Source organism: Protomyctophum bolini, assembly GCF_963924005.1.
Source record: "Protomyctophum bolini genome assembly, chromosome: 20".
In the NCBI taxonomy this organism is placed as follows: Eukaryota; Metazoa; Chordata; class Actinopteri; order Myctophiformes; family Myctophidae; genus Protomyctophum; species Protomyctophum bolini.
In genome coordinates this window covers 34297819-34321502 of record NC_137881.1, presented here as the reverse complement: position 1 = coordinate 34321502, position 23684 = coordinate 34297819, and the positions used below count along the sequence as shown (strand labels likewise).

General features: G+C 42.6%; 2 protein-coding genes across 2 annotated transcripts in view; both read left to right on the top strand.

Moving 5' to 3' along the window:
* Positions 1-23684, top strand: part of LOC308335354 (plasminogen-like) — a gene marked incomplete at its 5' end in the record, with an annotated part of 214670 nt that overhangs the window by 22949 nt on the left and 168037 nt on the right. The window lies entirely within an intron of this gene.
* Positions 104-21835, top strand: LOC308335853 (elastase-1-like; the record flags this gene model as incomplete). The annotated part of the gene is made up of 8 exons (XM_080793072.1): positions 104-245; positions 5570-5762; positions 6329-6477; positions 8497-8634; positions 13028-13161; positions 14361-14568; positions 21355-21420; positions 21513-21835. 8 exons carry the CDS (start codon positions 104-106, stop codon positions 21833-21835), a joined length of 1353 nt encoding a protein of 450 aa, XP_080649198.1.

Sequence of the window (23684 nt, the reverse complement as noted above, 5' to 3'; positions counted from 1 at the left end):
CGTTCAAATAATACACAATAAAAATACACAATACACACATCTCTCCACAGCTAAGCTTCCAACGCACTGTGACCGTCCAGAGGTCTACAGTTCGAACAGAATCATGATCACCCCAATGACGAACAGGTACGCACCCGGAGCGACGGTGTTCTACGCCTGCATGGTGGGATACATTGTGAACGGAGGACATGCCTATGTGAGCTGTGTGGCTGGGAAATGGACACCTTTAACTCTGACATGTGAAGGTAAGTGTACGTTCGTCGTCAGTACCAGTGTTGATACATATACACACGGCGTTGTGTCATCAGGGGCGTCAATATAGCTGGGGGGTGGAGCTATGGGGTAAAGTTCCGAGTTCTCCCAACCGGAATAAACAGTGGGGTGTTGGGTTTTCAAACGCAGATGCTTTAAAATACTACTAATTTAAAAGTAGGCGTCATGGATTGCCAGATCACAGGCACAGATCCTTGTTTCCACTCGACAAGGAACGCTACTTTAGAAAATGAAACAAGCCTAGGAATGTTTTCCTTTACTGCTGGACATGATCCAACACAACACAATGGCCTGATATATTTGCTTGGTAAGAGACACTTTTCTATAGATATGATCATCAAAGTTCATTGACACACTTCAGCTCAGGTTGACCATAAACCATTTATTGCAAAGCTACTGCATGTTAGTATGGCGGTGTGGCTCTGCTCATGTGATATCGGATAATCTGCGTACCGAGACATTATCTGATTATCTGTGCACTGAGACACAGCTCTGATATCAATGACTCCCCAGAGCAGAGCCAAAGATACAATAATCCATGAACAAAAATACACAGTAATAACCCATCAACACATGATTCAACACAATTAACAATACAATAAATTAATATCCCATAACGCCTGGAATAAGAACTACAGGGAGGAGGCCAGGGAGGTGGGGGATATATATATATATATATATATATATATATATATATATATATATACACATATATACATACATACACACATATAATAACCTTCTGCCTTCCACGCCTCAATGAACTATCGATTTCGCTTTAAAAGCCATTAATTAATAAACGATGTTCATAGAACACAAATTCCAAGTAGGCTACCAACACCATTCGTTTGGAAGTGGGGTATTATTATGCAGTGTTTATACACACAACACAAACCATAGCTGTTTCAAACGTACAGGAAATACAGTTTAAAACATGGCAATGAATACAAGCTAAAGCAGTGTGTAAATCCTGCATATATATATATATATATATATTTAATACTGGTTTTTTTAGGCATTTTTTGTATGACATCAGAATATTATCGACAATGATAATGAGTTGTTCAATTATAAAAATGAAAAAAATAACAGGCAATGTAAATGTTCCACATACAATACATAATAAAAAAGACATATAAATGTGAAAAAACAAAAAACAGTTAAACAATGACAAGTGTGAACAGACAAACAAAACAGACAACAGAACAGACACTCTTGCTCTCAAACTTTTCCAACATGTTGTTGTAAATTAAGTGAATTACAGACATTCTTTTTTAAATGAGAAAAAATAAAACAAAGAAAAAAACACGCAATTCCTTTTTATTAAACCGTTCGACCCCAGGCCCCCTGACTCCCAGAACTGCTGTCAGTGGATCCGCGTCAAAAGGTCTTTCAACAATGTCTGACAGTGATTTAAATATACTTTGCCAATATGATGTGAGTTTAGTGCAATGCCAGAACATATGAGCTAGATTGGCCGGCGCCTGGCCACATCTGTCGCAGGCTGGATTCACATTTGGATACATTCTGTTGATTTTTCCTTTGAACAAATGTAACCTGTGTAATATTTTAAACTGTATAAGACCGTGCCTGGCACATACTGAAGAAGAGTGCCAAAACTTTTGAGATGTAGACCATTGCTCGTCAGTGATAGATATTCCTAAATCGTTTTCCCAAGCAGTTTTTAAATACTCCAAGGAGGCATTATTATCTAAACATGAGAGAGAATTATAAATAATAGAAACACCTCCTTTGAGCAATGGGTCAGGTAGAAATATAGATTCCATTGATGAGTTGGGAGGTATGTTTGGAAATGAAGCAGTGTGTTGTGTTAAAAAATGTCGTATCTGTAGAAATCAATATAAAGATCTTTGAAGGAGTGAATACCATTTCTATGCCACACACTCTATGCGACCAGTGGTGCGCGCACAGAACCCGGGTGTAAATCCTGCATATTAAAATATCAAAACTCGACTATTGTAACTCCCTCCTTACTGGCCTACCAGCATGTGCACTTAAGCCTCTCCAGCTGATCCAAAATGCCGCAGCTCGCTTGGTCTTCAACCAGCCAAAATTCTCACATGTCTCCCCCCTGCTCCGCTCCCTCCACTGGCTCCCGGTCGCTGCCCGCACAGAATACAAAACTCTGATGCTGGCATTCAAAGCAACCAAAGGTATGGCTCCCCCATATCTTGCAAGTATGATCGAACCCTACAAACCCTCCCGCGCACTCAGATCAGCCAACGCAGGGAAGCTGGAAGTACCCTCACTAAAAACGCCGGGACAACGCTCCACACGTCCCAAACTCTTCTCCCTTCTGGGTCCAAAACTGTGGAATGCACTTCCCATTGCAGTCAGAACTGCAGCATCACTCCCAATCTTCCGCCGTAGTCTGAAAACCCACCTTTTCAGACTCCATCATGGCCCATAGCACTTACCCTACCCCCTTAGATAGCATTTCTGTAGACTTAGATAGCATTTGATACAGACTTATAGCATGTTATGTAGACAGCACTAGAATTGCATTGTATGTAGTCATAGCACGCCATAGTACATATTTATAGCATAGTAGTATATATGTATAGTTATATGTATAGTTTCATTATATAGATATTCCACTGTTACTTTCTTAGCTTATATGCATGTTTCATGATAAATGCTTTTATGTGATGTATTCCCATGCTTTTGTTCTTGCTTAATGTAAGTCGCTCTGGATTAAGAGCATCTGCCAAATGCCTAAATTGTAAATTGTAATTGTAAATCAAAGGTATATTCAGTGATTTCACTCAAAAAACCGTAGGTTTCGTTTTTGGCTAGGAGGCAAAGCCTTTCATCCAATCAGGATAGAGAGCCAAAAACGAAACCTACGGTTTTTTGACCCCCAGGGGTTAACTGGGGACAGGGAGGAACTCCTTATATGGTCAGCACACTCTATAGTAGAGAGGATTATAACAACAAAACAAAAAAAGAAGTGATATTTGAATTAAGTGAAATCACTGAATATACCTTTAAATAGTGAACAGCACTTTGCCAAACGATGAATCCCTGCCAAGTTACAATTACTTAGAATTAACTATGTTCTAAAAACATTATTGATGACTTAATGGCTGTTGTTGTTGTTTGATATTACGGTAAGTTTAATTGATCATATCTGTCTCTACCAGGCGATTAAACACTGCGCCGCGGTAATTTCAAAACCAGGTCATTTCAACATCCATGTGTCAGACTGCATCATACATGACCAGGTCATTTCAACATCCATGTGTCAGACTGCATCATACATGACCAGGTCATTTCAACATCCATGTGTCAGACTGCATCATACATGACCAGGTCATTTCAACATCCATGTGTCAGACTGCATCATACATGACCAGGTCATTTCAACATCCATGTGTCAGACTGCATCATACATGACCAGAGGCCTGTTTCACGAATCTTGGATTAACTAATCCAGGATTTGGGCCAAAGCCAGGCTTTTTAAATCCTGATCTTTACAGCCTGGTTTATTCCGTTCCACTAAAGCCAAGCGAGGCTCAGAATTGGCGGATTTGGCGAGCCGGGATCAGCAAGCCTGGCTTAATAGACAGTCTGGCTTTTTGTCTCTAGACCCATTATGAGGATCACGGATTTACTGATCCTTCTTCTTCATGGGGTATTAAGGTAGTTTGCATCCTTAATAGTTGCATTATAGCCCCCTTCTGTATATCTCATTATCTTTACTAATCTATTCAAGACTTACTGATACAAGGATTTAAGCTTCTAAAATAAATACTGCTGCTGTAATTAAAGAGAACATACTCTCAATAGTGGATAGACTGAATGATTAACTACCCCAAAAATATAGTTTACATTTTACCACTACTATTAACTTAAAACAGAATTCTTAATATTGTAAGCATAATGATATTGTCGCATTGTGATATTTGGCCATAACTCCCTCCTCTGAGGGAGCTACCTTTGGGGAAGGGGGTTGTTGTCCAGACAGGGGCCAGACTGGTGAGGGTCATGGGTTCATGTAGCATGCCAAAGTTTGTGCTATTGCCATTGTGAATGCATTGGGCGTTTAAGTTAAATAACTCATAAACTACAAAACATTTCAAAGTAAAAAGTTCCAGCATGTGTCTCCACAGTAAGCTGAATTTTACAATGTGTGAATGGAGTTTCTAGGTGAAAGTGATTTTTTTAAGTGCCACTATCTGCCTATAAATGTCTCAAATTTGAAAGCACTATATTTCTAAAACTTTGAAACATTTCAAAGATTCCTTTTCAGGCACACATGTCCACCGTAGGATGAACCTAAATAGGTTTGAATGGGGTTTCTAGGTGTAAGTATGTAGGACTAGTAGTGGGTGAAACGTTACAATGGTAATATGTTGTAAAACAATGAGTAATGGTAATTTTTAGTGGTTTTCACTTTTACAAAAAAAAATAATAATAATATAATAATTATTCTTAACCGTGCACTTGCACGACAGCAAACCTATTCATGGGGAACATTCACCAAAAGCAGCTGATCTACAAGCTCACAAGCTGTCATGATGTTGTGCAGCCTATATATTTTGGTTATTTGATTTTATATAGTGCTTAAATTAGTCCTTTAATGCAGACCGATACAAATAAGGCAACATAAACCCATAATAATTGAATACATCTGGAAAACATCATTGGTTTGTGATCAGTTGACTGCTTAATGAACAGTAAAGACATCAGGATTAGGTTAAACCTGTCTGTTAGCCTGGTTCGGAGCAGGCTAAATCCAAAGCATTAGTTTCCATGGTAACTAATGTAGCATCACTTTCATGAAACCGAATCAAGCCTCAACATAGGTTAACTGGTTAAATTAATCTGGCAAGATCAACCAGCTTTCATGAAACCGGTTAAGCACTGATCCAGGATATATTAAGCCAGGATATGTGTTAAAGCCCGGCTTAATCTCTAATCCAAGTTTTGTGGAAGGGGCCCCAGGTCATTTCTACTCAGTAGTAACTGACAACATCGATGCGTCAGACTGCATCATACATGACCAGGTCATTTCAACATCGATGTGTCAGACTGCATCATGCATGACCAGGTCATTTCAACATCGATGTGTCAGACTGCATCATACATGACCAGGTCATTTCCCAAATAATGGTCGATTAAAACAAATTTTGAATTTCCTAGCCTACAAAATGCATGTTCATGTACCACACACACACACACACGCGCACACACACACACACACACACACACACACACACACACACACTTATCTCCCTGGCTCTCATGCTCTAGTTGTCTCCATTTGACCCAGGCCAGTGCGGCAGGCTCATGGACCCGACCGGCAATGAACTCAGGATCAGCGGAGGCACTCTGTCCCGTCCTGGAGACCATCCGTGGCAGGTGTCCCTGCAGCGCAGAGACAAAAACTCAACTAACGCGTTCGGACACGCCTGTGGAGGCGTCCTCATCGCGTCCTGTTGGGTCCTCACTGCTGCTCACTGCATGTAAACTGCTCTAAATGCTAACATGTGCTAACATGAGCTGCTCTAAATGCTAACATGTGGTAATGCTGCTCTAAATGCTGTGGTAACATGAGCTGCTCTAAATGCTAACATGTGGTAACATGAGCTGCTCTAAATGCTAACATGTGGTAACATGAGCTGCTCTAAATGCTAACATGTGCTAACCTTAGAGTATATATGAATAGAGATGGCACCGGATTCCTCCTCCCATCCACTTGCATTAAGTTGCTCAAAAGCACATGAGGCGATTTCACTCCTAGGAACAAGTGCATTCTGGGATGGATTGCCCCAATAACATGAACGCGCTGGTCGTTGACTATCATTGTGCCGTTTGTGCGTGTTCACGCATGAAACATTCGTTCACGTGTCATGGCCCCAATAACATGAACGTGCACAATGATAGTCAACGGACCAGCGCTGGCTCGAGCTGCAATACCAAATTCGGCCACTATGTCCATTTCGCCTCAGGGTGCCGTCTCTATTCATATATACTCTAAGGTGCTAACATGCACAGGTGGTCTTAATTACTGACTTGCTTGTTTCTCCAGTAACAGCACCAAGGACATGCAGGTGGTCGTGGGGGGAGTGGACATCGGGAGCAAAGAAGAGTCAGACCAGGTCATCTCCGTGAAGAGAGACTTTGTTTATGTGGATTACAGGAAAATAGGCAACATTGGTGTTGCTACTAATGACATTGGTGAGGCCATTAATTTACTGTATGTCTTCTTTTACAGACGGGCTGATTTCTTACCTTAACCCATTCAGGCCTGACGTCGAAATAAATAAAAAAAAGTTTTCTAAATCATGACAATTTTCGGAAAGATTTGAGGCACATTTTAACGATTTTTCATTTTTTTCAATAGCTAAATTATAACATAATATATGTAATTAATCACCAAAAGCGGTTCCCGCTCAAAATGGGTTAATCTGGTGTTATCTCTGTATGTCTGTCTGTCTGTACGTCTGTCTGTACGTCTGTCTGTACGTCTGTCTGTCTGTACGTCTGTCTGTCTGTACGTCTGTCTGTCTGTCTGTACAGTACGTGTGTTGATTTCATCGACTTAAACTAAGACGAAAAATGTTCGTCGACTACATTTTTCCACTGACAAAAACTATTGGAAACTAAATTAAAACTAAGCTATGATGACTAAAACAGACTAAATATACTGACAATTCCGTCAACAAATAAAAACTAGACTAAAATGTTAGGAAGGGACTAGTGGACAAGAGATCCAGGGCTCCATTTTCGTCAGCACTAAAGCCCTTATTCCTAAACTTCGTTGTCTTTTTTTACTATTTTGCAAAACATTTTTGAATAGTTAAAATGGCCAGTCTACAAGCTTGTCAGTGTCAATGTAGATTGGCTAGTTGAACTATTCAAAAATGTTTTTCAAAATAGTAGAAAAAGGCAAAGAAGTTTAGGGATAAGGGGTTTAGCGGTGACGAAAATGGAGCCCCCAGTATAAGTCATTTTACATTTGGTTGCATGCTGAAAATAGCCGATCTACCAGCTCACAACGCGTCATGGCTTGTAGATCGGCTATTTTCAAGGCATCAAGGCCCGACAAAATACATTTTAGTCGACTAAATCGACCGTAGATTTAGTCGACTAAAATCTCATGACAATTAGTCGACTAAAACTAAACCAACACTAATTCACTAAGTGAAAACTAATTTTCTGCCAAAAACCACACTGGTGTGTATACGGACGGCTGTAAGGCACGTAACTCCAGAACCGCTCCGCCCCACACGCGTTCCACACCCCCACTGGGGGGCAGTGTTCCACACCCCCACAGGGAGGCAGTGTTTCACACCCCCACAGGGGGGCAGTGTTCCACACCCCCACAGGGAGGCAGTGTTCCACACCCCCACAGGGGGGCGGTGTTCCACACCCCCACAGGGGGGCGGTGTTCCACACCCCCACAGGGGGGCAGTGCCCAGTGTCGTTCCACACCCCCACAGGGGGGCAGTGTTCCACACCCCCACAGGGGGGCAGTGTTCCACAAACCCACAGGGGGGCAGTGTTCCACAACCCCACAGGGGGGCAGTGTTCCACACCCCCACAGGGAGTGCAGTGTTCCACACCCCCACCACACCCCCACAGGGGGGCAGTGTTCCACACCCCCACAGGGGGGCAGTGTTCCACACCCCCACAGGGGGGGCAGTGTTCCACACCCCCACAGGGGGGCAGTGTTCCACACCCCCACAGGGAGGGCAGTGCCCGGTGTCGAGTCGGCTGGCCTGTTCTGACATCACAACAACACTCCATATTTGGGCAACCCTGACACAGAACTCTGACACGGGAATTTCCCCGGCCGGACGTAGCGCGTGGAAGGGACACGTTATTCCGACGTAGCGCGTGGAAGGGACACGTTATTCCGACCAGTTCCTTTCCCCTCCATCAGGCGCCCCGGCTAGCCAGGGGGAGGCAGTTTTAGAGAGATCAGGGGTTCTTACTGGTGTCTAGATAACAAGTGGTACAGGTGATGTTATCTAGAGAACACGGGTTCTCAACCTTTTGGGCTGAGGACCCCCGGAAATGCTTTAGCCATGTCTCACGACATTTAAAGTCAATTCCTTCTGTCTATCAGATTATACTAAGGTCCCCTGAACCCCGGGTTCCAACTGGAAACCTTGCGTTTACGATCCAGTCACTCTACCCCTGAGCCACCGCCGTGTTATTATTTACTGTTCTATTCTGTTTCCTGTGTCTCAGCATTACTCCAGCTGGAATTCACCGATGACCCGTTCTGTGCCAAGGAAACCAGCTATGTTAAATATGCCTGTCTGCCAAACCAGCTCTTCCCCGATGGAAAGGAGTGTGTGGTCGCTGGATGGGGCAAAACTAAAGATGGTACGTATCCAACCACTGACTACCACTAATCACACCTTAAACTATAGATGGTACGTATCCAACCACTGACTACCAATAATCACACCTTAAACTATAGATGGTACGTATCCAACCACTGACTACCACTAATCACACCTTAAACTATCGATGGTACGTATCCAACCACTCACTACCACTAATCACACCTTAAACTATAGATGGTACGTATCCAACCACTAATCACACCTTAAACTATAGATGGTACGTATCCAACCACTCACTACCACTAATCACACCTTAAACTATAGATGGTACGTATCCAACCACTGACTACCACTAATCACACCTTAAACTATAGATGGTACGTATCCAACCACTGACTACCACTAATCACACCTTAAACTATAGATGGTACGTATCCAACCACTGACTACCACTAAACACACCTTAAACTATAGATGGTACGTATCCAACCACTCACTACCACTAATCACACCTTAAACTATAGATGGTACGTATCCAACCACTGACTACCACTAATCACACCTTAAACTATAGATGGTACGTATCCAACCACTGACTACCACTAATCACACCTTAAACTATAGATGGTACGTATCCAACCACTGACTACCACTAATCACACCTTAAACTATAGATGGTACGTATCCAACCACTCACTACCACTAATCACACCTTAAACTATAGATGGTACGTATCCAACCACTAATCACACCTTAAACTATAGATGGTACGTATCCAACCACTCACTACCACTAATCACACCTTAAACTATAGATGGTACGTATCCAACCACTGACTACCACTAATCACACCTTAAACTATAGATGGTACGTATCCAACCACTGACTACCACTAATCACACCTTAAACTAGATCGTACGTATCCAACCACTAATCACACCTTAAACTATAGATGGTACGTATCCAACCACTGACTACCAATAATCACACCTTAAACTATAGATGGTACGTATCCAACCACTCACTACCACTAATCACACCTTAAACTATAGATGGTACGTATCCAACCACTAATCACACCTTAAACTATAGATGGTACGTATCCAACCACTCACTACCACTAATCACACCTTAAACTATAGATGGTACGTATCCAACCACTGACTACCACTAATCACACCTTAAACTATAGATGGTACGTATCCAACCACTGACTACCACTAATCACACCTTAAACTATAGATCGTACGTATCCAACCACTAATCACACCTTAAACTATAGATGGTACGTATCCAACCACTCACTACCACTAATCACACCTTAAACTAAAGATGGTACGTATCCAACCACTCACTACCAATAATCACACCTTAAACTAAAGATGGTACGTATCCAACCACTCACTACCACTAATCACACCTTAAACTATAGATGGTACGTATCCAACCACTGACTACCACTAATCACACCTTAAACTATAGATGGTACGTATCCAACCACTGACTACCACTAATCACACCTTAAACTAAAGATGGTACGTATCCAACCACTCACTACCACTAATCACACCTTAAACTATAGATGGTACGTATCCAACCACTGACTACCACTAATCACACCTTAAACTATAGATGGTACGTATCCAACCACTGACTACCACTAATCACACCTTAAACTATAGATCGTACGTATCCAACCACTAATCACACCTTAAACTATAGATGGTACGTATCCAACCACTGACTACCAATAATCACACCTTAAACTATAGATGGTACGTATCCAACCACTCACTACCACTAATCACACCTTAAACTATAGATGGTACGTATCCAACCACTAATCACACCTTAAACTATAGATGGTACGTATCCAACCACTCACTACCACTAATCACACCTTAAACTATAGATGGTACGTATCCAACCACTGACTACCACTAATCACACCTTAAACTATAGATGGTACGTATCCAACCACTGACTACCACTAATCACACCTTAAACTATAGATCGTACGTATCCAACCACTAATCACACCTTAAACTATAGATGGTACGTATCCAACCACTCACTACCACTAATCACACCTTAAACTAAAGATGGTACGTATCCAACCACTCACTACCAATAATCACACCTTAAACTAAAGATGGTACGTATCCAACCACTCACTACCACTAATCACACCTTAAACTATAGATGGTACGTATCCAACCACTGACTACCACTAATCACACCTTAAACTATAGATGGTACGTATCCAACCACTGACTACCACTAATCACACCTTAAGGCGAGACACCCCAGGTGAATAGGGAAAAAAAGTTAAATAATAGCTATCACAATGAAACTTCTCCAGTTGATTACTTATATTAAAACTAAGATTTTTTGTATTACAAGTTTTCTGAAATTATATGTTTAAATATGCAAATTAGGCATTATATGCGCTAATTTGCATACATTTCGGGACGATAAATCTGAAGATCGGATAAAGCCAGGTTCAAAATTATCATTTCATTTTGTTGACACATTAGAGACAAAGAAAATTACACATGGGATTTTTGATATCTCTAATTATCACTCCACAAATCAGAAAATAGTGTCAACAGGCATAAAAAACCCAATTTTCGGCATTTTTTTGGTATAAAATGTGATGTAAATCAGGCTGTGAATGATATATCAACAAATCCATGTGTAAATGTCTGCGGAATATAGTTATGAATAAGACTGGAAAGTTTGGTGTATGTGAGTTCAACTGAAGTGGAGATTCTTTGTCCCAAGTATGAGGAAAACTTATTTTGAGAAAACGGCCTTTAAAGATTTGTATTGTAAAATTCCAAAACGTTTTATTTGAAGCCACTATTTTGAGACAAAATATCTCATCCAAACCTTGGCAACAACATATAATGGCATATATCATTGGAAAGGTCTGGACCTCAAGCTGACTGTGGTCTGATCCAAATATGGTCACTTCCTTTGTACCAACAACCAATCATGAAAATAGAGATGGTGGCTTTTCACCCCGAAAAACGAGCTGTCATTGGCTTAAATAAACTATCCAACTAAACATCTAAATCTGTATTTTTAATGTGTATTTTGCTTTAGTTTGAAAGAAAACATGTTTAGGAAGCAAAATAGCAAAAAAAAAAAAAAAAGAAAAATCATGATTTCACCTGGGGTGTCTCACCTTAAACTAAAGATGGTACGTATCCAACCACTCACTACCACTAATCACACCTTAAACTATAGATGGTACGTATCCAACCACTGACTACCACTAATCACACCTTAAACTATAGATGGTACGTATCCAACCACTGACTACCACTAATCACACCTTAAACTAAAGATGGTACGTATCCAACCACTAATCACACCTTAAACTAAATATGGTACGTATCCAACCACTAATCACACCTTAAATAAAAGCTGCACTAGTCTATATATATAAGGTATAATTTCCCATGTTACATGTATCGTATAATGTAGCAGTTACTGTATAATGATGCAGTTTGTCTCTTAATAGAGTTCTTTATTCTATTATTCCACTGTGTTCTTCAATGTTCAGCAGTGTTAAACATTATCCTTCAATGTTCAAATGGCTTCCAGCAGTGTTAAACATTACCAAGGAAAGGTCATGATGAAGTGTCCAGTATCATGCATTTTGAGTTACTTTTGTACAACTGGAGGGTTTGGCCTAATGGTGGCGCTAGAGAAAAGACTGTGGGTAACTATGTTCCTCAGTATGAACTAAAGGACATGTAGCCTATAGACCGATTCAGAAACGGGTCCCCTGGTCACAGCGAACGTATTTCCTGTAGGCAGAGACGACATATCTGCGGTGTAAACTCAGAGGTTTCTACTACATTGAATGGTAGAGTGACTGATGTTAGTCTGCTCAAACGTTACTCTTTTACCTGCTTTTTACTAACACTAACTTTACAAAGATGCCCAGAACATTGGGATGAACCTGTGTAGTTTATAGCTGCTTGCCTGTGACGAAGCTCACAGCGAAACGCATCGTGCTAATAAATAAGTTGATGCAGTAAGTTGTCCGTCTCTGTTCCATGGAGTGTGCAGTCCTTTTTTGATGTCTATGCCTGCTAACTAGAGTTGCACCTCCCACGGTTTTATATATATATATATATATATATATATATATATATACACACCGCAGATATGTCGTCTCTGCCTACAGATATATATATATATATATATATATATATATATATATATATATATATATATATATATATATACATTTATTTAATAAATGGCCTATTTGTGAGTGGCACCATAAAATTGCCGCCACTGCTATGCCCTGGCCCTATATGCTCCTATAACAATACATGGGACGAAAAGCTGAAATTAGATGTCCTAGAAGGATTTTTAGCTGAGCTGTCTGTGTGTGTGTTCTTCTTCCTCAGCTGACCACCCACACAAAATGTCACATGGCCAGCTTTCCATGATGTCTGACGAGCGTTGTCAGGAGTTCCATACAAACCTGGACGGCACCATGATCTGTGCAGGAGACAAGTTGGGAAAAGTTGGCTCCTGTAGTGTAAGTGTGCGTGGGTGCGTGAGTGTATTAGGTCACCTTCACACCAGGATGTTATACTGCAACTTAAAATGAATCCTGTCGGCCATTTTTGGTTATTTTTTAAAACCGTCTGGCACTGGCGCGCTAGCGGCCAACTATAGCACTGGCAATGATCCATTAAGGAAACAAAAAACACTGCAGTGTACAGAATGTTTGGTCTGTGTGGTCTGTGCGTATGGAGCGCTGTCACTGTGTGTGGGGATCCCAGTGGGGACTTTCTTCAAATAGCCTATAGGCCTACTTCAAACTTCAACACATAGCTCAGCAGTATCATTTTAACACCATATATTTCACTGTGTAGTTTATGAATTGAACACATTGATAAAGTGCCTTGCTGCGGCTCCTTGCTACAGCGAAGCGTGAACGCAAACGCAGCAAATTGTATATGCAAGAATGATTCAAACTCCACCCCCCAATCGCATCGAGTGTACCGAAGTAGAGGTGAAGTAGAGGTGTGAATGCGACCGAGTGCCGTAGTCGTGTCCACCTAAAGCGACGCACACACGCATACAGTATATATTATAGTTTACTGGTGTATAAATAGTAGTAGGAAACATTTTGTAAATCTTCTCAAGGAATGCCTTGAATTTAAAGGTGTAGTAGGCTATAATATAATGAAAGGATGCATTTAAAGGTGTAGTAGGCTATAATAGAATGAAAGGATGAATGTAAAGGTGTAGTAGGCTATAATAGAATGAAAGGATGAATTTAAAGGTGTAGTAGGCTATAATAGAATGAAAGGATGAATTTAAAGGTGTAGTAGGCTATAATAGAATGAAAGGATGAATGTAAAGGTGTAGTATGCTATAATAGAATGAAAGGATGGATTTAAAGGTGTAGTAGGCTATAATAGAATGAAAGGATGAATTTAAAGGTGTAGTAGGCTATAATAGAATGAAAGGATGCATTTAAAGGTGTACTAGGCTATAATATAATGAAAGGATGAATTTAAAGGTGTAGTAGGCTATAATAGAATGAAAGGATGAATTTAAAGGTGTAGTAGGCTATAATATAATGAAAGGATGAATGTAAAGGTGTAGTAGGCTATAATATAATGAAAGGATGAATTTAAAGCTGTAGTAGGCTATAATAGAATGAAAGGATGAATGTAAAGGTGTAGTAGGCTATAATAGAATGCATCCTTACATCCTGTCTCTTAGGGGGATTCGGGCGGACCCCTGATGTGTAAGGACGGTGGGGTTTACTACATGGCGGGCTTGGTGAGCTGGGGGAGCGCCACATGCGGTGCTGCCGTACCCGGCGTCTACGCCAACGTCTACCAATATGTTGACTGGATTTCTGGTTGCATCCATCACCACGGAACACCATGCAGGACACAGAGTGTCTATGTGGATGACTATGACTATGGTGATAATTCAAGATTGGGCTGATATTTCGCTAATTTTCTCTAACTAGTTGCCAAGGTCTTTCCAGCCAGATATCTCATTTCCTCTCTCTCTATCCTGACCTGATTGGCTGAAAATGTGTCACTAATACCTGAAAATGTATTTTCTGTTTCTTAAAGAGCTGGAGAGCAATGGTTCTCAACCAGTGGTCTCAACCTTGAGGGGGTTCCAGGTGGTCCCCAGCTAAATGATAGAGAGTTGGTAACCAAATGGACCCTTAGGCTATAGATCTTTAACTCTTGAGAGTGTAAAATGAAAACACGTGGACCCGTTTGGGTTCATTTGGATACACGCTCAAGAGTTAAAATATTGTTAAACATCTGCATTACTTAATTTACAAGAGGTCTACACAATTAGAGAATGTAGAAGAAGTGTTATTTGCCTGTTATCTCCTATGGTACCACATCAACACAGCATGGAATGGTGGACAAAATCTTATGATAACAAAATATTGAGGCTAAATCTCATAAAATGGTGGTTCCGTGGCTCAAATGCCAAATAAATAATGGACCTTGCTATGAAAAGGGTTGAAAACCACTGCCCTATAGCAATGATTACTGTCACAATATAATGCTTTAACCTTTTAACTTTTTTTTTTGTTTTAACCAAAGAATATCACACTACCCTTTAGGCCTATATACCTTGAAGTTGTCCCATAATGCATTGTGAAAAGGACAGTTTGTCCTTGGAACTGTTGGGTGAATGACGTAGGTATGGTCTTGAAGTGCCATGAGAAAACTGATTCAGCAATAATGAATAAATTGACTTGATTGACTGTTTGTTTTTTTCTTCAGTAGCCTACTTCATGGAAGCACACGTCAACCTACTTGTTCCTCACCATGTCTAACTGATTTGATTGATTGATTATTTTACCCATATAGCAAATCTAGCTAAGAAAATCCATCTAACATTACACCTAGCTACATGTGTAAGCATTCATTTCATATTTACATGTCGATTTCAGCTCTGACATTTATTTCAGTCATGCTCTAGCAGTGAAGGTTCTGCCTGTGCTATTATTATTATTACGTTTTTTTTTAAGTTTTTCTCTGCTGACCTGAACAGTTAGTATTGCCGCCATGACTGTCTCTGTATCAAACAGAGTCACATTACATAATTATTAGCTATTACTAGTTATACTTTAGAAATAAGTAATATTACTTCCGAATCAGAATCAGAAGCCTTTATTGCCATGACATGTAAACAACTAGTAGCCTATGTAAAAAAACAATAAAACAAAGAATGTATAGGGAAGGAAACCTCTTCAAATCATTAGCTCTCTATAGAATTTAGTGCATGGTTGGGGAGAGACGAGACGAAGTTTCAGACAAGGTAAAAAGAGAAGCGAATGAAAACACGTCCCTTTATTGCTGTATAGGGTTTTAAACGCATGCTTTCTTTTCTATATTTGCGTGTCCCGATCTCTCTCTCTCTCTCTCGGCTAGGAAGCAATTAGGTTTCTGGTTATAACATTTGCCTTCATTTGCACATGCACAATCTGTCTGTGCATTCTCCACCGGTAGGGGGACACTATGACAGTGGTCGCTCTGTATGTGAACTTGAACTTGATCGAGGCTATACTTTATCACTTCATGTATAATAAGGCTCGCCTTGACCGCCACACTCCGTCGTTCATTATCTAGGACGAATAAAGCTTAATACGTCTTATTATTATTATAGATTTTCCTTCGTTTGAGGCCTGTTATGTCAGATAAAATAGATATAAGGCTATATACTTCAGAGAATATATAAACTAAGGCAAATTTGGCAACGTTAAAAAAAAGCATTCGTTTTTTTTTACCTCAGAACATTAAAAACATTTTATCACTAGTTGTATGGTCATTATCTAAAATAAAAGTTTAATTACTATTTGTAAGGTCATTATCTAAAATAAAAGTGTGTAGGACTAAATTATAAGGGCTTTATAGAGACCTACTTATGATCTGTGTTCTATTTATTTTAATTATAGGCCACATAACGAGTTAAATTGTAGGCCTATACACATAGCATCCTTTGAATAAGCTCATAGGTTATCGACTATTGCGCAAAATGTTTAACATGCATGTTTAGTATACCGTAATCAACATGCAGTGAGCATGTTACAAATAGCTATAATTAGTAGGCTACTCGACGTTACGCATTATCGGTGTATTGTCAAGATGTTATTCATTATATTTGAGAATGCAGGGTATTATACCGCGAATAGTTTTTTTCTAAAAGTCAAAGTTGGTTTTAACGAGATAATTCTGCTACTATAATACTGTGAGTGGTAATTGATTAATTAGCCGAACAAACATGCTGGTTAATTATTTCCCCCCAACTACACTGAAATAGATCTGGGCTTAATGTGGTTCCTACCGGTTGGCTACAGCTGTTTGGGATTCTGCTCTGTTGGTGAGAGAGAGAGAGAGAGAGAGAGAGAGAGAGAGAGAGAGAGAGAGAGAGAGAGAGAGACACACACACACACACACACACACACACACACACACACACACACACACACACACACACACACACACACAGTATATAGAAAATATAACGCATCAAAGTAAAACATGTAATCTAAAGAGAGGAAGAAATAAGATATTTCTTTAGATGTTTTTTTAATATTGGCCTAAGGATAATGGAGGGTTTAATTGAAGCATCTATAGGGAGTTCCATAGATGAGGGCCTCTAAATTTGATGAAAGATTGATGTTTGGAAGTTTACCATTTCATACATGAATATCACCTTTGCAGCAGACCTGTGCTTTTATCATAACAGTTACCATAACCTCCCACGGGGCAGCACACCTAAACCAATGACTAGTCTAAACTAAGTATGCACCCCAGGCACCTTGCATGTAAACAGGAAATACGTTTGCTGCAACCATGAGACCCGTTTCTGAATTCGTCAGAAATAGCCCATAAGTCTTTGCGTTTGTGTGTGCATAAGTTCCTCTTTCTCTTGCTGTGTTGCCTGCAGTTTTGCAAGAGAAACAAGTGGCCAGTTCTATGAGAACAAGCACAAATGAAAATAGCTGATCTACAAGCTCACTGCAGCGACACATTTTGAGGTTGTACATCTGCTATTTAAAAACACATTGAGAATGAATTGAAATATTTTGAATATTCTTTAAACATTTTAATGAAAAAGGCACAAGATCATTTCAGATGGATGTCTGTGGACAATTACATATTCATGTGATCAGATGGATGTCTGTGGACAATTACACATGAATCTGTCTGTGGACAATTACATATTAATCTGTCTGTGGACAATTACATATTAATCTGATCAGATGGATGTCTGTGGACAATTACATATTAATCTGGAAGAAATGTGGGAAACCAATGGATGGTTTAAACAACTACCAATAATGTATTTGCAAGTGACTTTACAGAAAAAAACAAGTCAAAGGTTGCTTATAATAAGCAGACATGACAACACTGCCTGAAGGAAGCAAAGCACACACACAAGCCTGTTGGCTCCCTGAATTGCTCCTCTCCACGGATTGGCCGGCTCTGGCGATCCCCTATATGACACCAGCAGTTTGATTGGGTGGTGGCCACACCTGGTCTACTATAAAGCTCAGTCACAAACAACTCTCCTCAGACAGAGGACTGTCAGTGTAACAGATGTGATCAACTCTCCTCAGACAGAGGACTGTCAGTGTAACAGATGTGATCTATCCTCAGACAGAGGACTGTCAGTGTAACAGATGTGATCAACTCTCCTCAGACAGAGGACTGTCAGTGTAACAGATGTGATCTATCCTCAGACAGAGGACTGTCAGTGTAACAGATGTGATCAATTCTCCTCAGACAGAGGACTGTCAGTGTAACAGATGTGATCTATCCTCAGACAGAGGACTGTCAGTGTAACAGATGTGATCAATTCTCCTCAGACAGAGGACTGTCAGTGTAACAGATGTGATCAACTCTCCTCAGACAGAGGACTGTCAGTGTAACAGATGTGATCGTGCGTTGAAGCACCATAATGCAGGATCTCAGCAGTGAGTAGATTTATTCTGTACAAAAGACAATGAGGCAATCACTGCTCTGCTCTCTGACTCGTATGTTTTCCACATTACATTTGCTGGAAATAAAGCAGATGCCGTACCATGAAAACACAGTATGTGTCTTATAACAACTTTGGGTACATATATCATAATATGTAAATAATCTGCAGAACAAAATAAACACAACCTACCGCTTTCAAAGCCAATATGAAATTGGAAGTGCGGTAGGTTACGTCATTTCCTTAAAGGCAACCGCCTGAACTCTTAAAGTCACAGAACACTAGATCACAATACAATAATAATAGAGCACCGAAGTCCTGACGTAACTCGCTCATCCCGACGATTCCCCTGGTTCGCGGAAGTAATTTCTCTATGGAGAATAACATGGGGTGATCTTAATATCGTCTACTATAAGCGTTGTGGTCCAAACATAAACAAGCTGTCTCTGCGTTATTGTCAGGGAGCTGTCTCTCTATCGTTTGCAACAGTCAGTCACTCATATAATGATACAGTCTGCTTCTAGCGAAAATCTAACTAATTCAGCAGCAGTAACATTAGCGTTTTCTCTCAGTCAGTTGATTCTTCATATCCATATGAGTGAAGCGGCCGGGGTGACATGTTTATTTTTCAAACACAGTTCTTATATGAGGCGATCTAAAATCGCCTCAATGGGGATTTCAATGCAACTAAACAAATACATGAACCTGGGGACTGACGCCCTCTACTGAAAGTGACGTCAGACTTCGGTGCTCTATGCCTGGGCAAGTGGAAGCACCATTAACCATGTCTCTTCTTCTCATCACTGCATGCCTGGCTGACATCTCACAGTGGATGACTATACACTACACTACCCAGAATACACCACTTCTCATCACTGCATGCCTGGCTGACATCTCACAGTGGATGACTACACTACACTACCCAGAATGCACCACTTCTCATCACTGCATGCCTGGCTGACATCTCACAGTGGTTGTCTTCCAACCACCTCAAGCTGAACCCAGACAAGACGGAGCTTCTGCTCTTCCCAGCTAAGTCCTGCCCTATGTTATGTATAGACGGAGCTTCTGCTCTTCCCAGCTAAGTCCTGCCTAGCCCCTCTCGGAACCCTCCATAAAGCTTTCATGAAATTTGGCATTAAGCTTTAGGGTAGGGTTCCTGAACATTACTAAATTTTCTAATGCGGTTGTTGGAACGCGGACATAAACAAACTCCTCGTTTAGTCGATCTGCGCGGTATTACGCCGTTTTTTCCTGTTATGGCTTCCGAATGTGCAAACTATAAGTACCTATACATACCTCTGAGAATATCTCCTGCGTCGCGGAAGCCGTTAAGTATTTTTAATCCATGTTTGATTAAAAAGGTCGCTTTGATTTCTTCTTGTTTATTTACCGTTTATTGTACCGCCTCCCGATGTGCGGTTGGCTTGTGCCGGCTACGTCATAGCTATAGCGCCACTAGCTAGCCAGATAGGCGGTACAATGAGGTGTCAATAAACAAGGTAGGAAGAAGCGACATTTTTAATCAAACTTAGATTAAAAATACTTAACGGCTTCCGCGACACAGGAGATATTCTCAGAGGTATGTCACAGAAAAAAACGTCGTAATACGGCGCAGATTCTTTTCTCCTTACGTGTTTACATTGTATTTATGTGTGCATACCTGGTGGCAGCCCGGCGGTGGAGTAGGACCCAATGTACTGAGTCTAAAAAGTGTCAGAAACTTCAGTACATTTGGGTTCTGCTTGTGGGGCTAAGTCCTGCCCTATGCGGGAGCTAACTATCTCCGTAGACAACTAGGGGTTACGTATGTAACCAAAGTTATATAACAGCGAGCAAGGCTGCTCACTTATGGGAGTTTGCGCCCCCTAGCGTAAACACAGAAGCATTATATAAACTCACAGACAATTTTGGCTGGGACTTTGAGACGTGATGACGTTGAGAACCGCCCACCGGTGCGCTAGTATAAAGCGCGTCAACGTCCCTTAGTCTCCATTCGATAACAATTGTTCTCTTCTCAAGCAACAAGAAGGGAATCCTAGTGAGCAGCCTTGCTCGCTGTTATATAACTTTGGTTACATACGTAACCCCTAGTTATATTAATCAGCTTAGCAAGGCTGCTCACCTATGGGAGACTTTATTAACTCCCTTATTGTCATCGCGAAGTCTGGACCCTTAGGGCCCGTACCATCTGTGAGCAAGGACCACAGTACGTCCCCAAAAGGACTACTGCCCCTCCTTGGGAAAGCCAACCAGGCCCAGGTCTGTCATAAGCGCCTAAGAGGAGCCGACAGAACAACCAGCTCAGCACCCTGGAGAAGACCAATGTCCCCCCAGGGAGCCGAGACACTCCACTAACTGGAGGCCACGCTCAGGACCGCATGCGCCATCGGCGCTGCTGTCACATCCAGCCTATAGAAGGTGGCAAAAGTGGAAGACGATGCCCAACTTGCAGCGGAACAAACATCCTGAACAGAGACCCCCCTACAGAGGGCCCAGGATGACGCCATACCCCTCGTGGAATGCGCCTTCAACCCTATGGGAGGCACTATATTCCTACCAGAGTAAGCCCGCTCTATAGCCTCCACGATCCACTGGGAAAGCCTAATCTTCGAGATAGGCAGTCCCACAGTCTTGGGATCCCAGGAGACAAACAGCTGTGTAGTCTTCCTTGTCGCCTTAGTTTTGTCCAAATACAACCTCAATGCCCTCACCGGACAGAGGTTATGCCTCCTCCTCTCCTCCTCAGAGGCAAAGGGGGGCGGACAGAACGCCACCAGGTCCATCGGTACCGGGGTAGCCAGGCGGTTCTTAGGTAAAAACGCCGGATTGGTCTTCAAGCATCCCCATTAAAGCTCATGCATTCCGCACTCGTGGACAACGCATGGATATCACCGACCCTCTTAGCGGTCACCAAAGCTATTAACAACGCTGTCTTCAGCGACAATAGCTTCATACTCAACTCCTCCAAGGGCTCAAACGGTGGTCGGGACAGAGAGTCCAGAACCAAAGCAAGGTCCCATGAAGGGACCAAAGACTTAGTCACCGGAAGGAGACGACTAGCTCCCTTCATGAACTGGCGTACCAGCGGGAGCTGGCCCACCGTCTTGTCCTCAAAACCGATGTGGCAGGCAGAGATAGCAGCCAGATACACCTTGACAGTAATAAAGGCTCTGCCTTTATCCAAGAGGTCCTGGAGGAACGACAGAACGACCCTCACTGGCGCTTGAAAAGGCACCACTTGAGCTGGTGAACACCAGTCCTCAAACAATCGCCATCTCAAATCATAGGCATCCCTGGTCGACTGCGCCCTCGCACACTGAATAGTGTTGATGACGCTCTGGGGAAGACCCTCCGCGCCAAGATTCAGCCTTTCACGGGCCAGGCCCAGAGGTCTAGATCTTCCGGCCGCGGGTGGAATATCTCGCCCCCCGCCTGAGTCAATAGGTCCCTGCGTACTGGAAGCTGCCAGGGCCGATCGTACAGGAGAGGGACAATGTCTGACCTCCAAGAGCCCCATCCTGGGGCCACTAGGATCACCGACAGGCACTGCGTCCTCACCCTCTCCAGTGTGGGAAGGATGAGAGACAGCGGGGGAAAGGCGTAAAGAAGGCCCCGGGGCCAATGGTGCGCCAAGGCATCCAAGCCCAGCGGCGCCGTCCCTGCTATGGAGAAAAACAGAGGACACTTGCTGTTTTCTTCCGACGCAAACAGATCCACTCGTGGCTCGCCGAACCTCTCCCATATCTGCTTGGCCACTGTCTTGTGCAGCGACCAAGCCGCGTAGAGGTACCGGCCCCTGGACAACAGATCCGCTCCCGTGTTCAGGAGTCCCGGAACATGGGAGGCCCTGACCGACAGAAGGTGCTCGTCGCACCATAACGTCAGTCTGTGTGCTAGCACATGCAGTTTGGTGGACCGTAGTCCCCCCTGCTTGTTGATATAGCACATCGTCGTCGTGTTGTCCGTCCTGACCAGGACATGGGAACCGCTGATGAAATGTTCGAAATGCTGCAACGCCAACATCACCGCCATCAGCTCCAGGTAATTTATGTGGGCAGACTTGGTGCTGCCACTCCATACACCCCTGGCCGTCCTGCCCTCGTGGGTGGCACCCCACCCAGACAGGCTGGCATCCGTCGTGAGTACTTTCCGGGATGTGACCATCCCCATGACCACGCCCTCCGAGAGGAACTGAGTGCCTCTCCACTGGCGTAGCGCCTCGAAGCACCCTATCGACACGTTCACAAGCCGATGACGACGATGCTGACCCACATCTAACGACTGCATCCATCTTTGAAACGGTCTCATGTACAGTCTGCCTAGCCGAACAACGGATATCGCAGAAGCCATGAGACCCGCCAGCCTCTGACAAGTCCGGAACGGGACCTTGTTGCCCGTCTGGAACAAGGCTAGACATGACTGAAACGAGCGAATTCTCTCGTCGGAGAGACGCGCCGTGAAGGACACAGCGTCCAGTGTCATGCCTATGTAATCTATCGATTGTTTCGGCATTAGGACACTCTTGGCGTAATTTATGCTGAAGCCCAGAGACGTCAGGTGATCTACTACCCATCCTGTGTGTAGTCGCAGAGTCGACTCTGAGTCCGCATAAATTAGCCAATCGTCCACGTACATTGCTATCCGAACGCCCCGTTGACGTAGCGGAGCGACGGCTGCTTGCGTACATTTCACAAAAGTCCTCGGACTCAGTGACAGTCCGAACGGAAGGACCAGATATTCGTATATCTGTCCCCTGAAACCGAACCGTAGGAATTTCCTGTGTGGCGGGTAGATGGGGATGTGGAAATACGCGTCTCTGAGATCGAGAGTAGTATACCAGTCCCCTCGACGCATCATACGCAGCAGAGCCTTGCTCGTGAGCATTTTGAAGCGAAACACTTTCAAATAGCCGTTCAGAGCCCGTAGGTCTAGAATGGGCCGCATGCCCCCCCCCTTCTTTTTCACGAGAAAGTAGCGGGAGTAAAACCCGGTGTTGCTCTGCTCCGCCGACACCACACGTATAGCCTTTTTCTCCAACAGAGATGTTATCTCGTCCTGGAGAATTTCGGCTGCCTG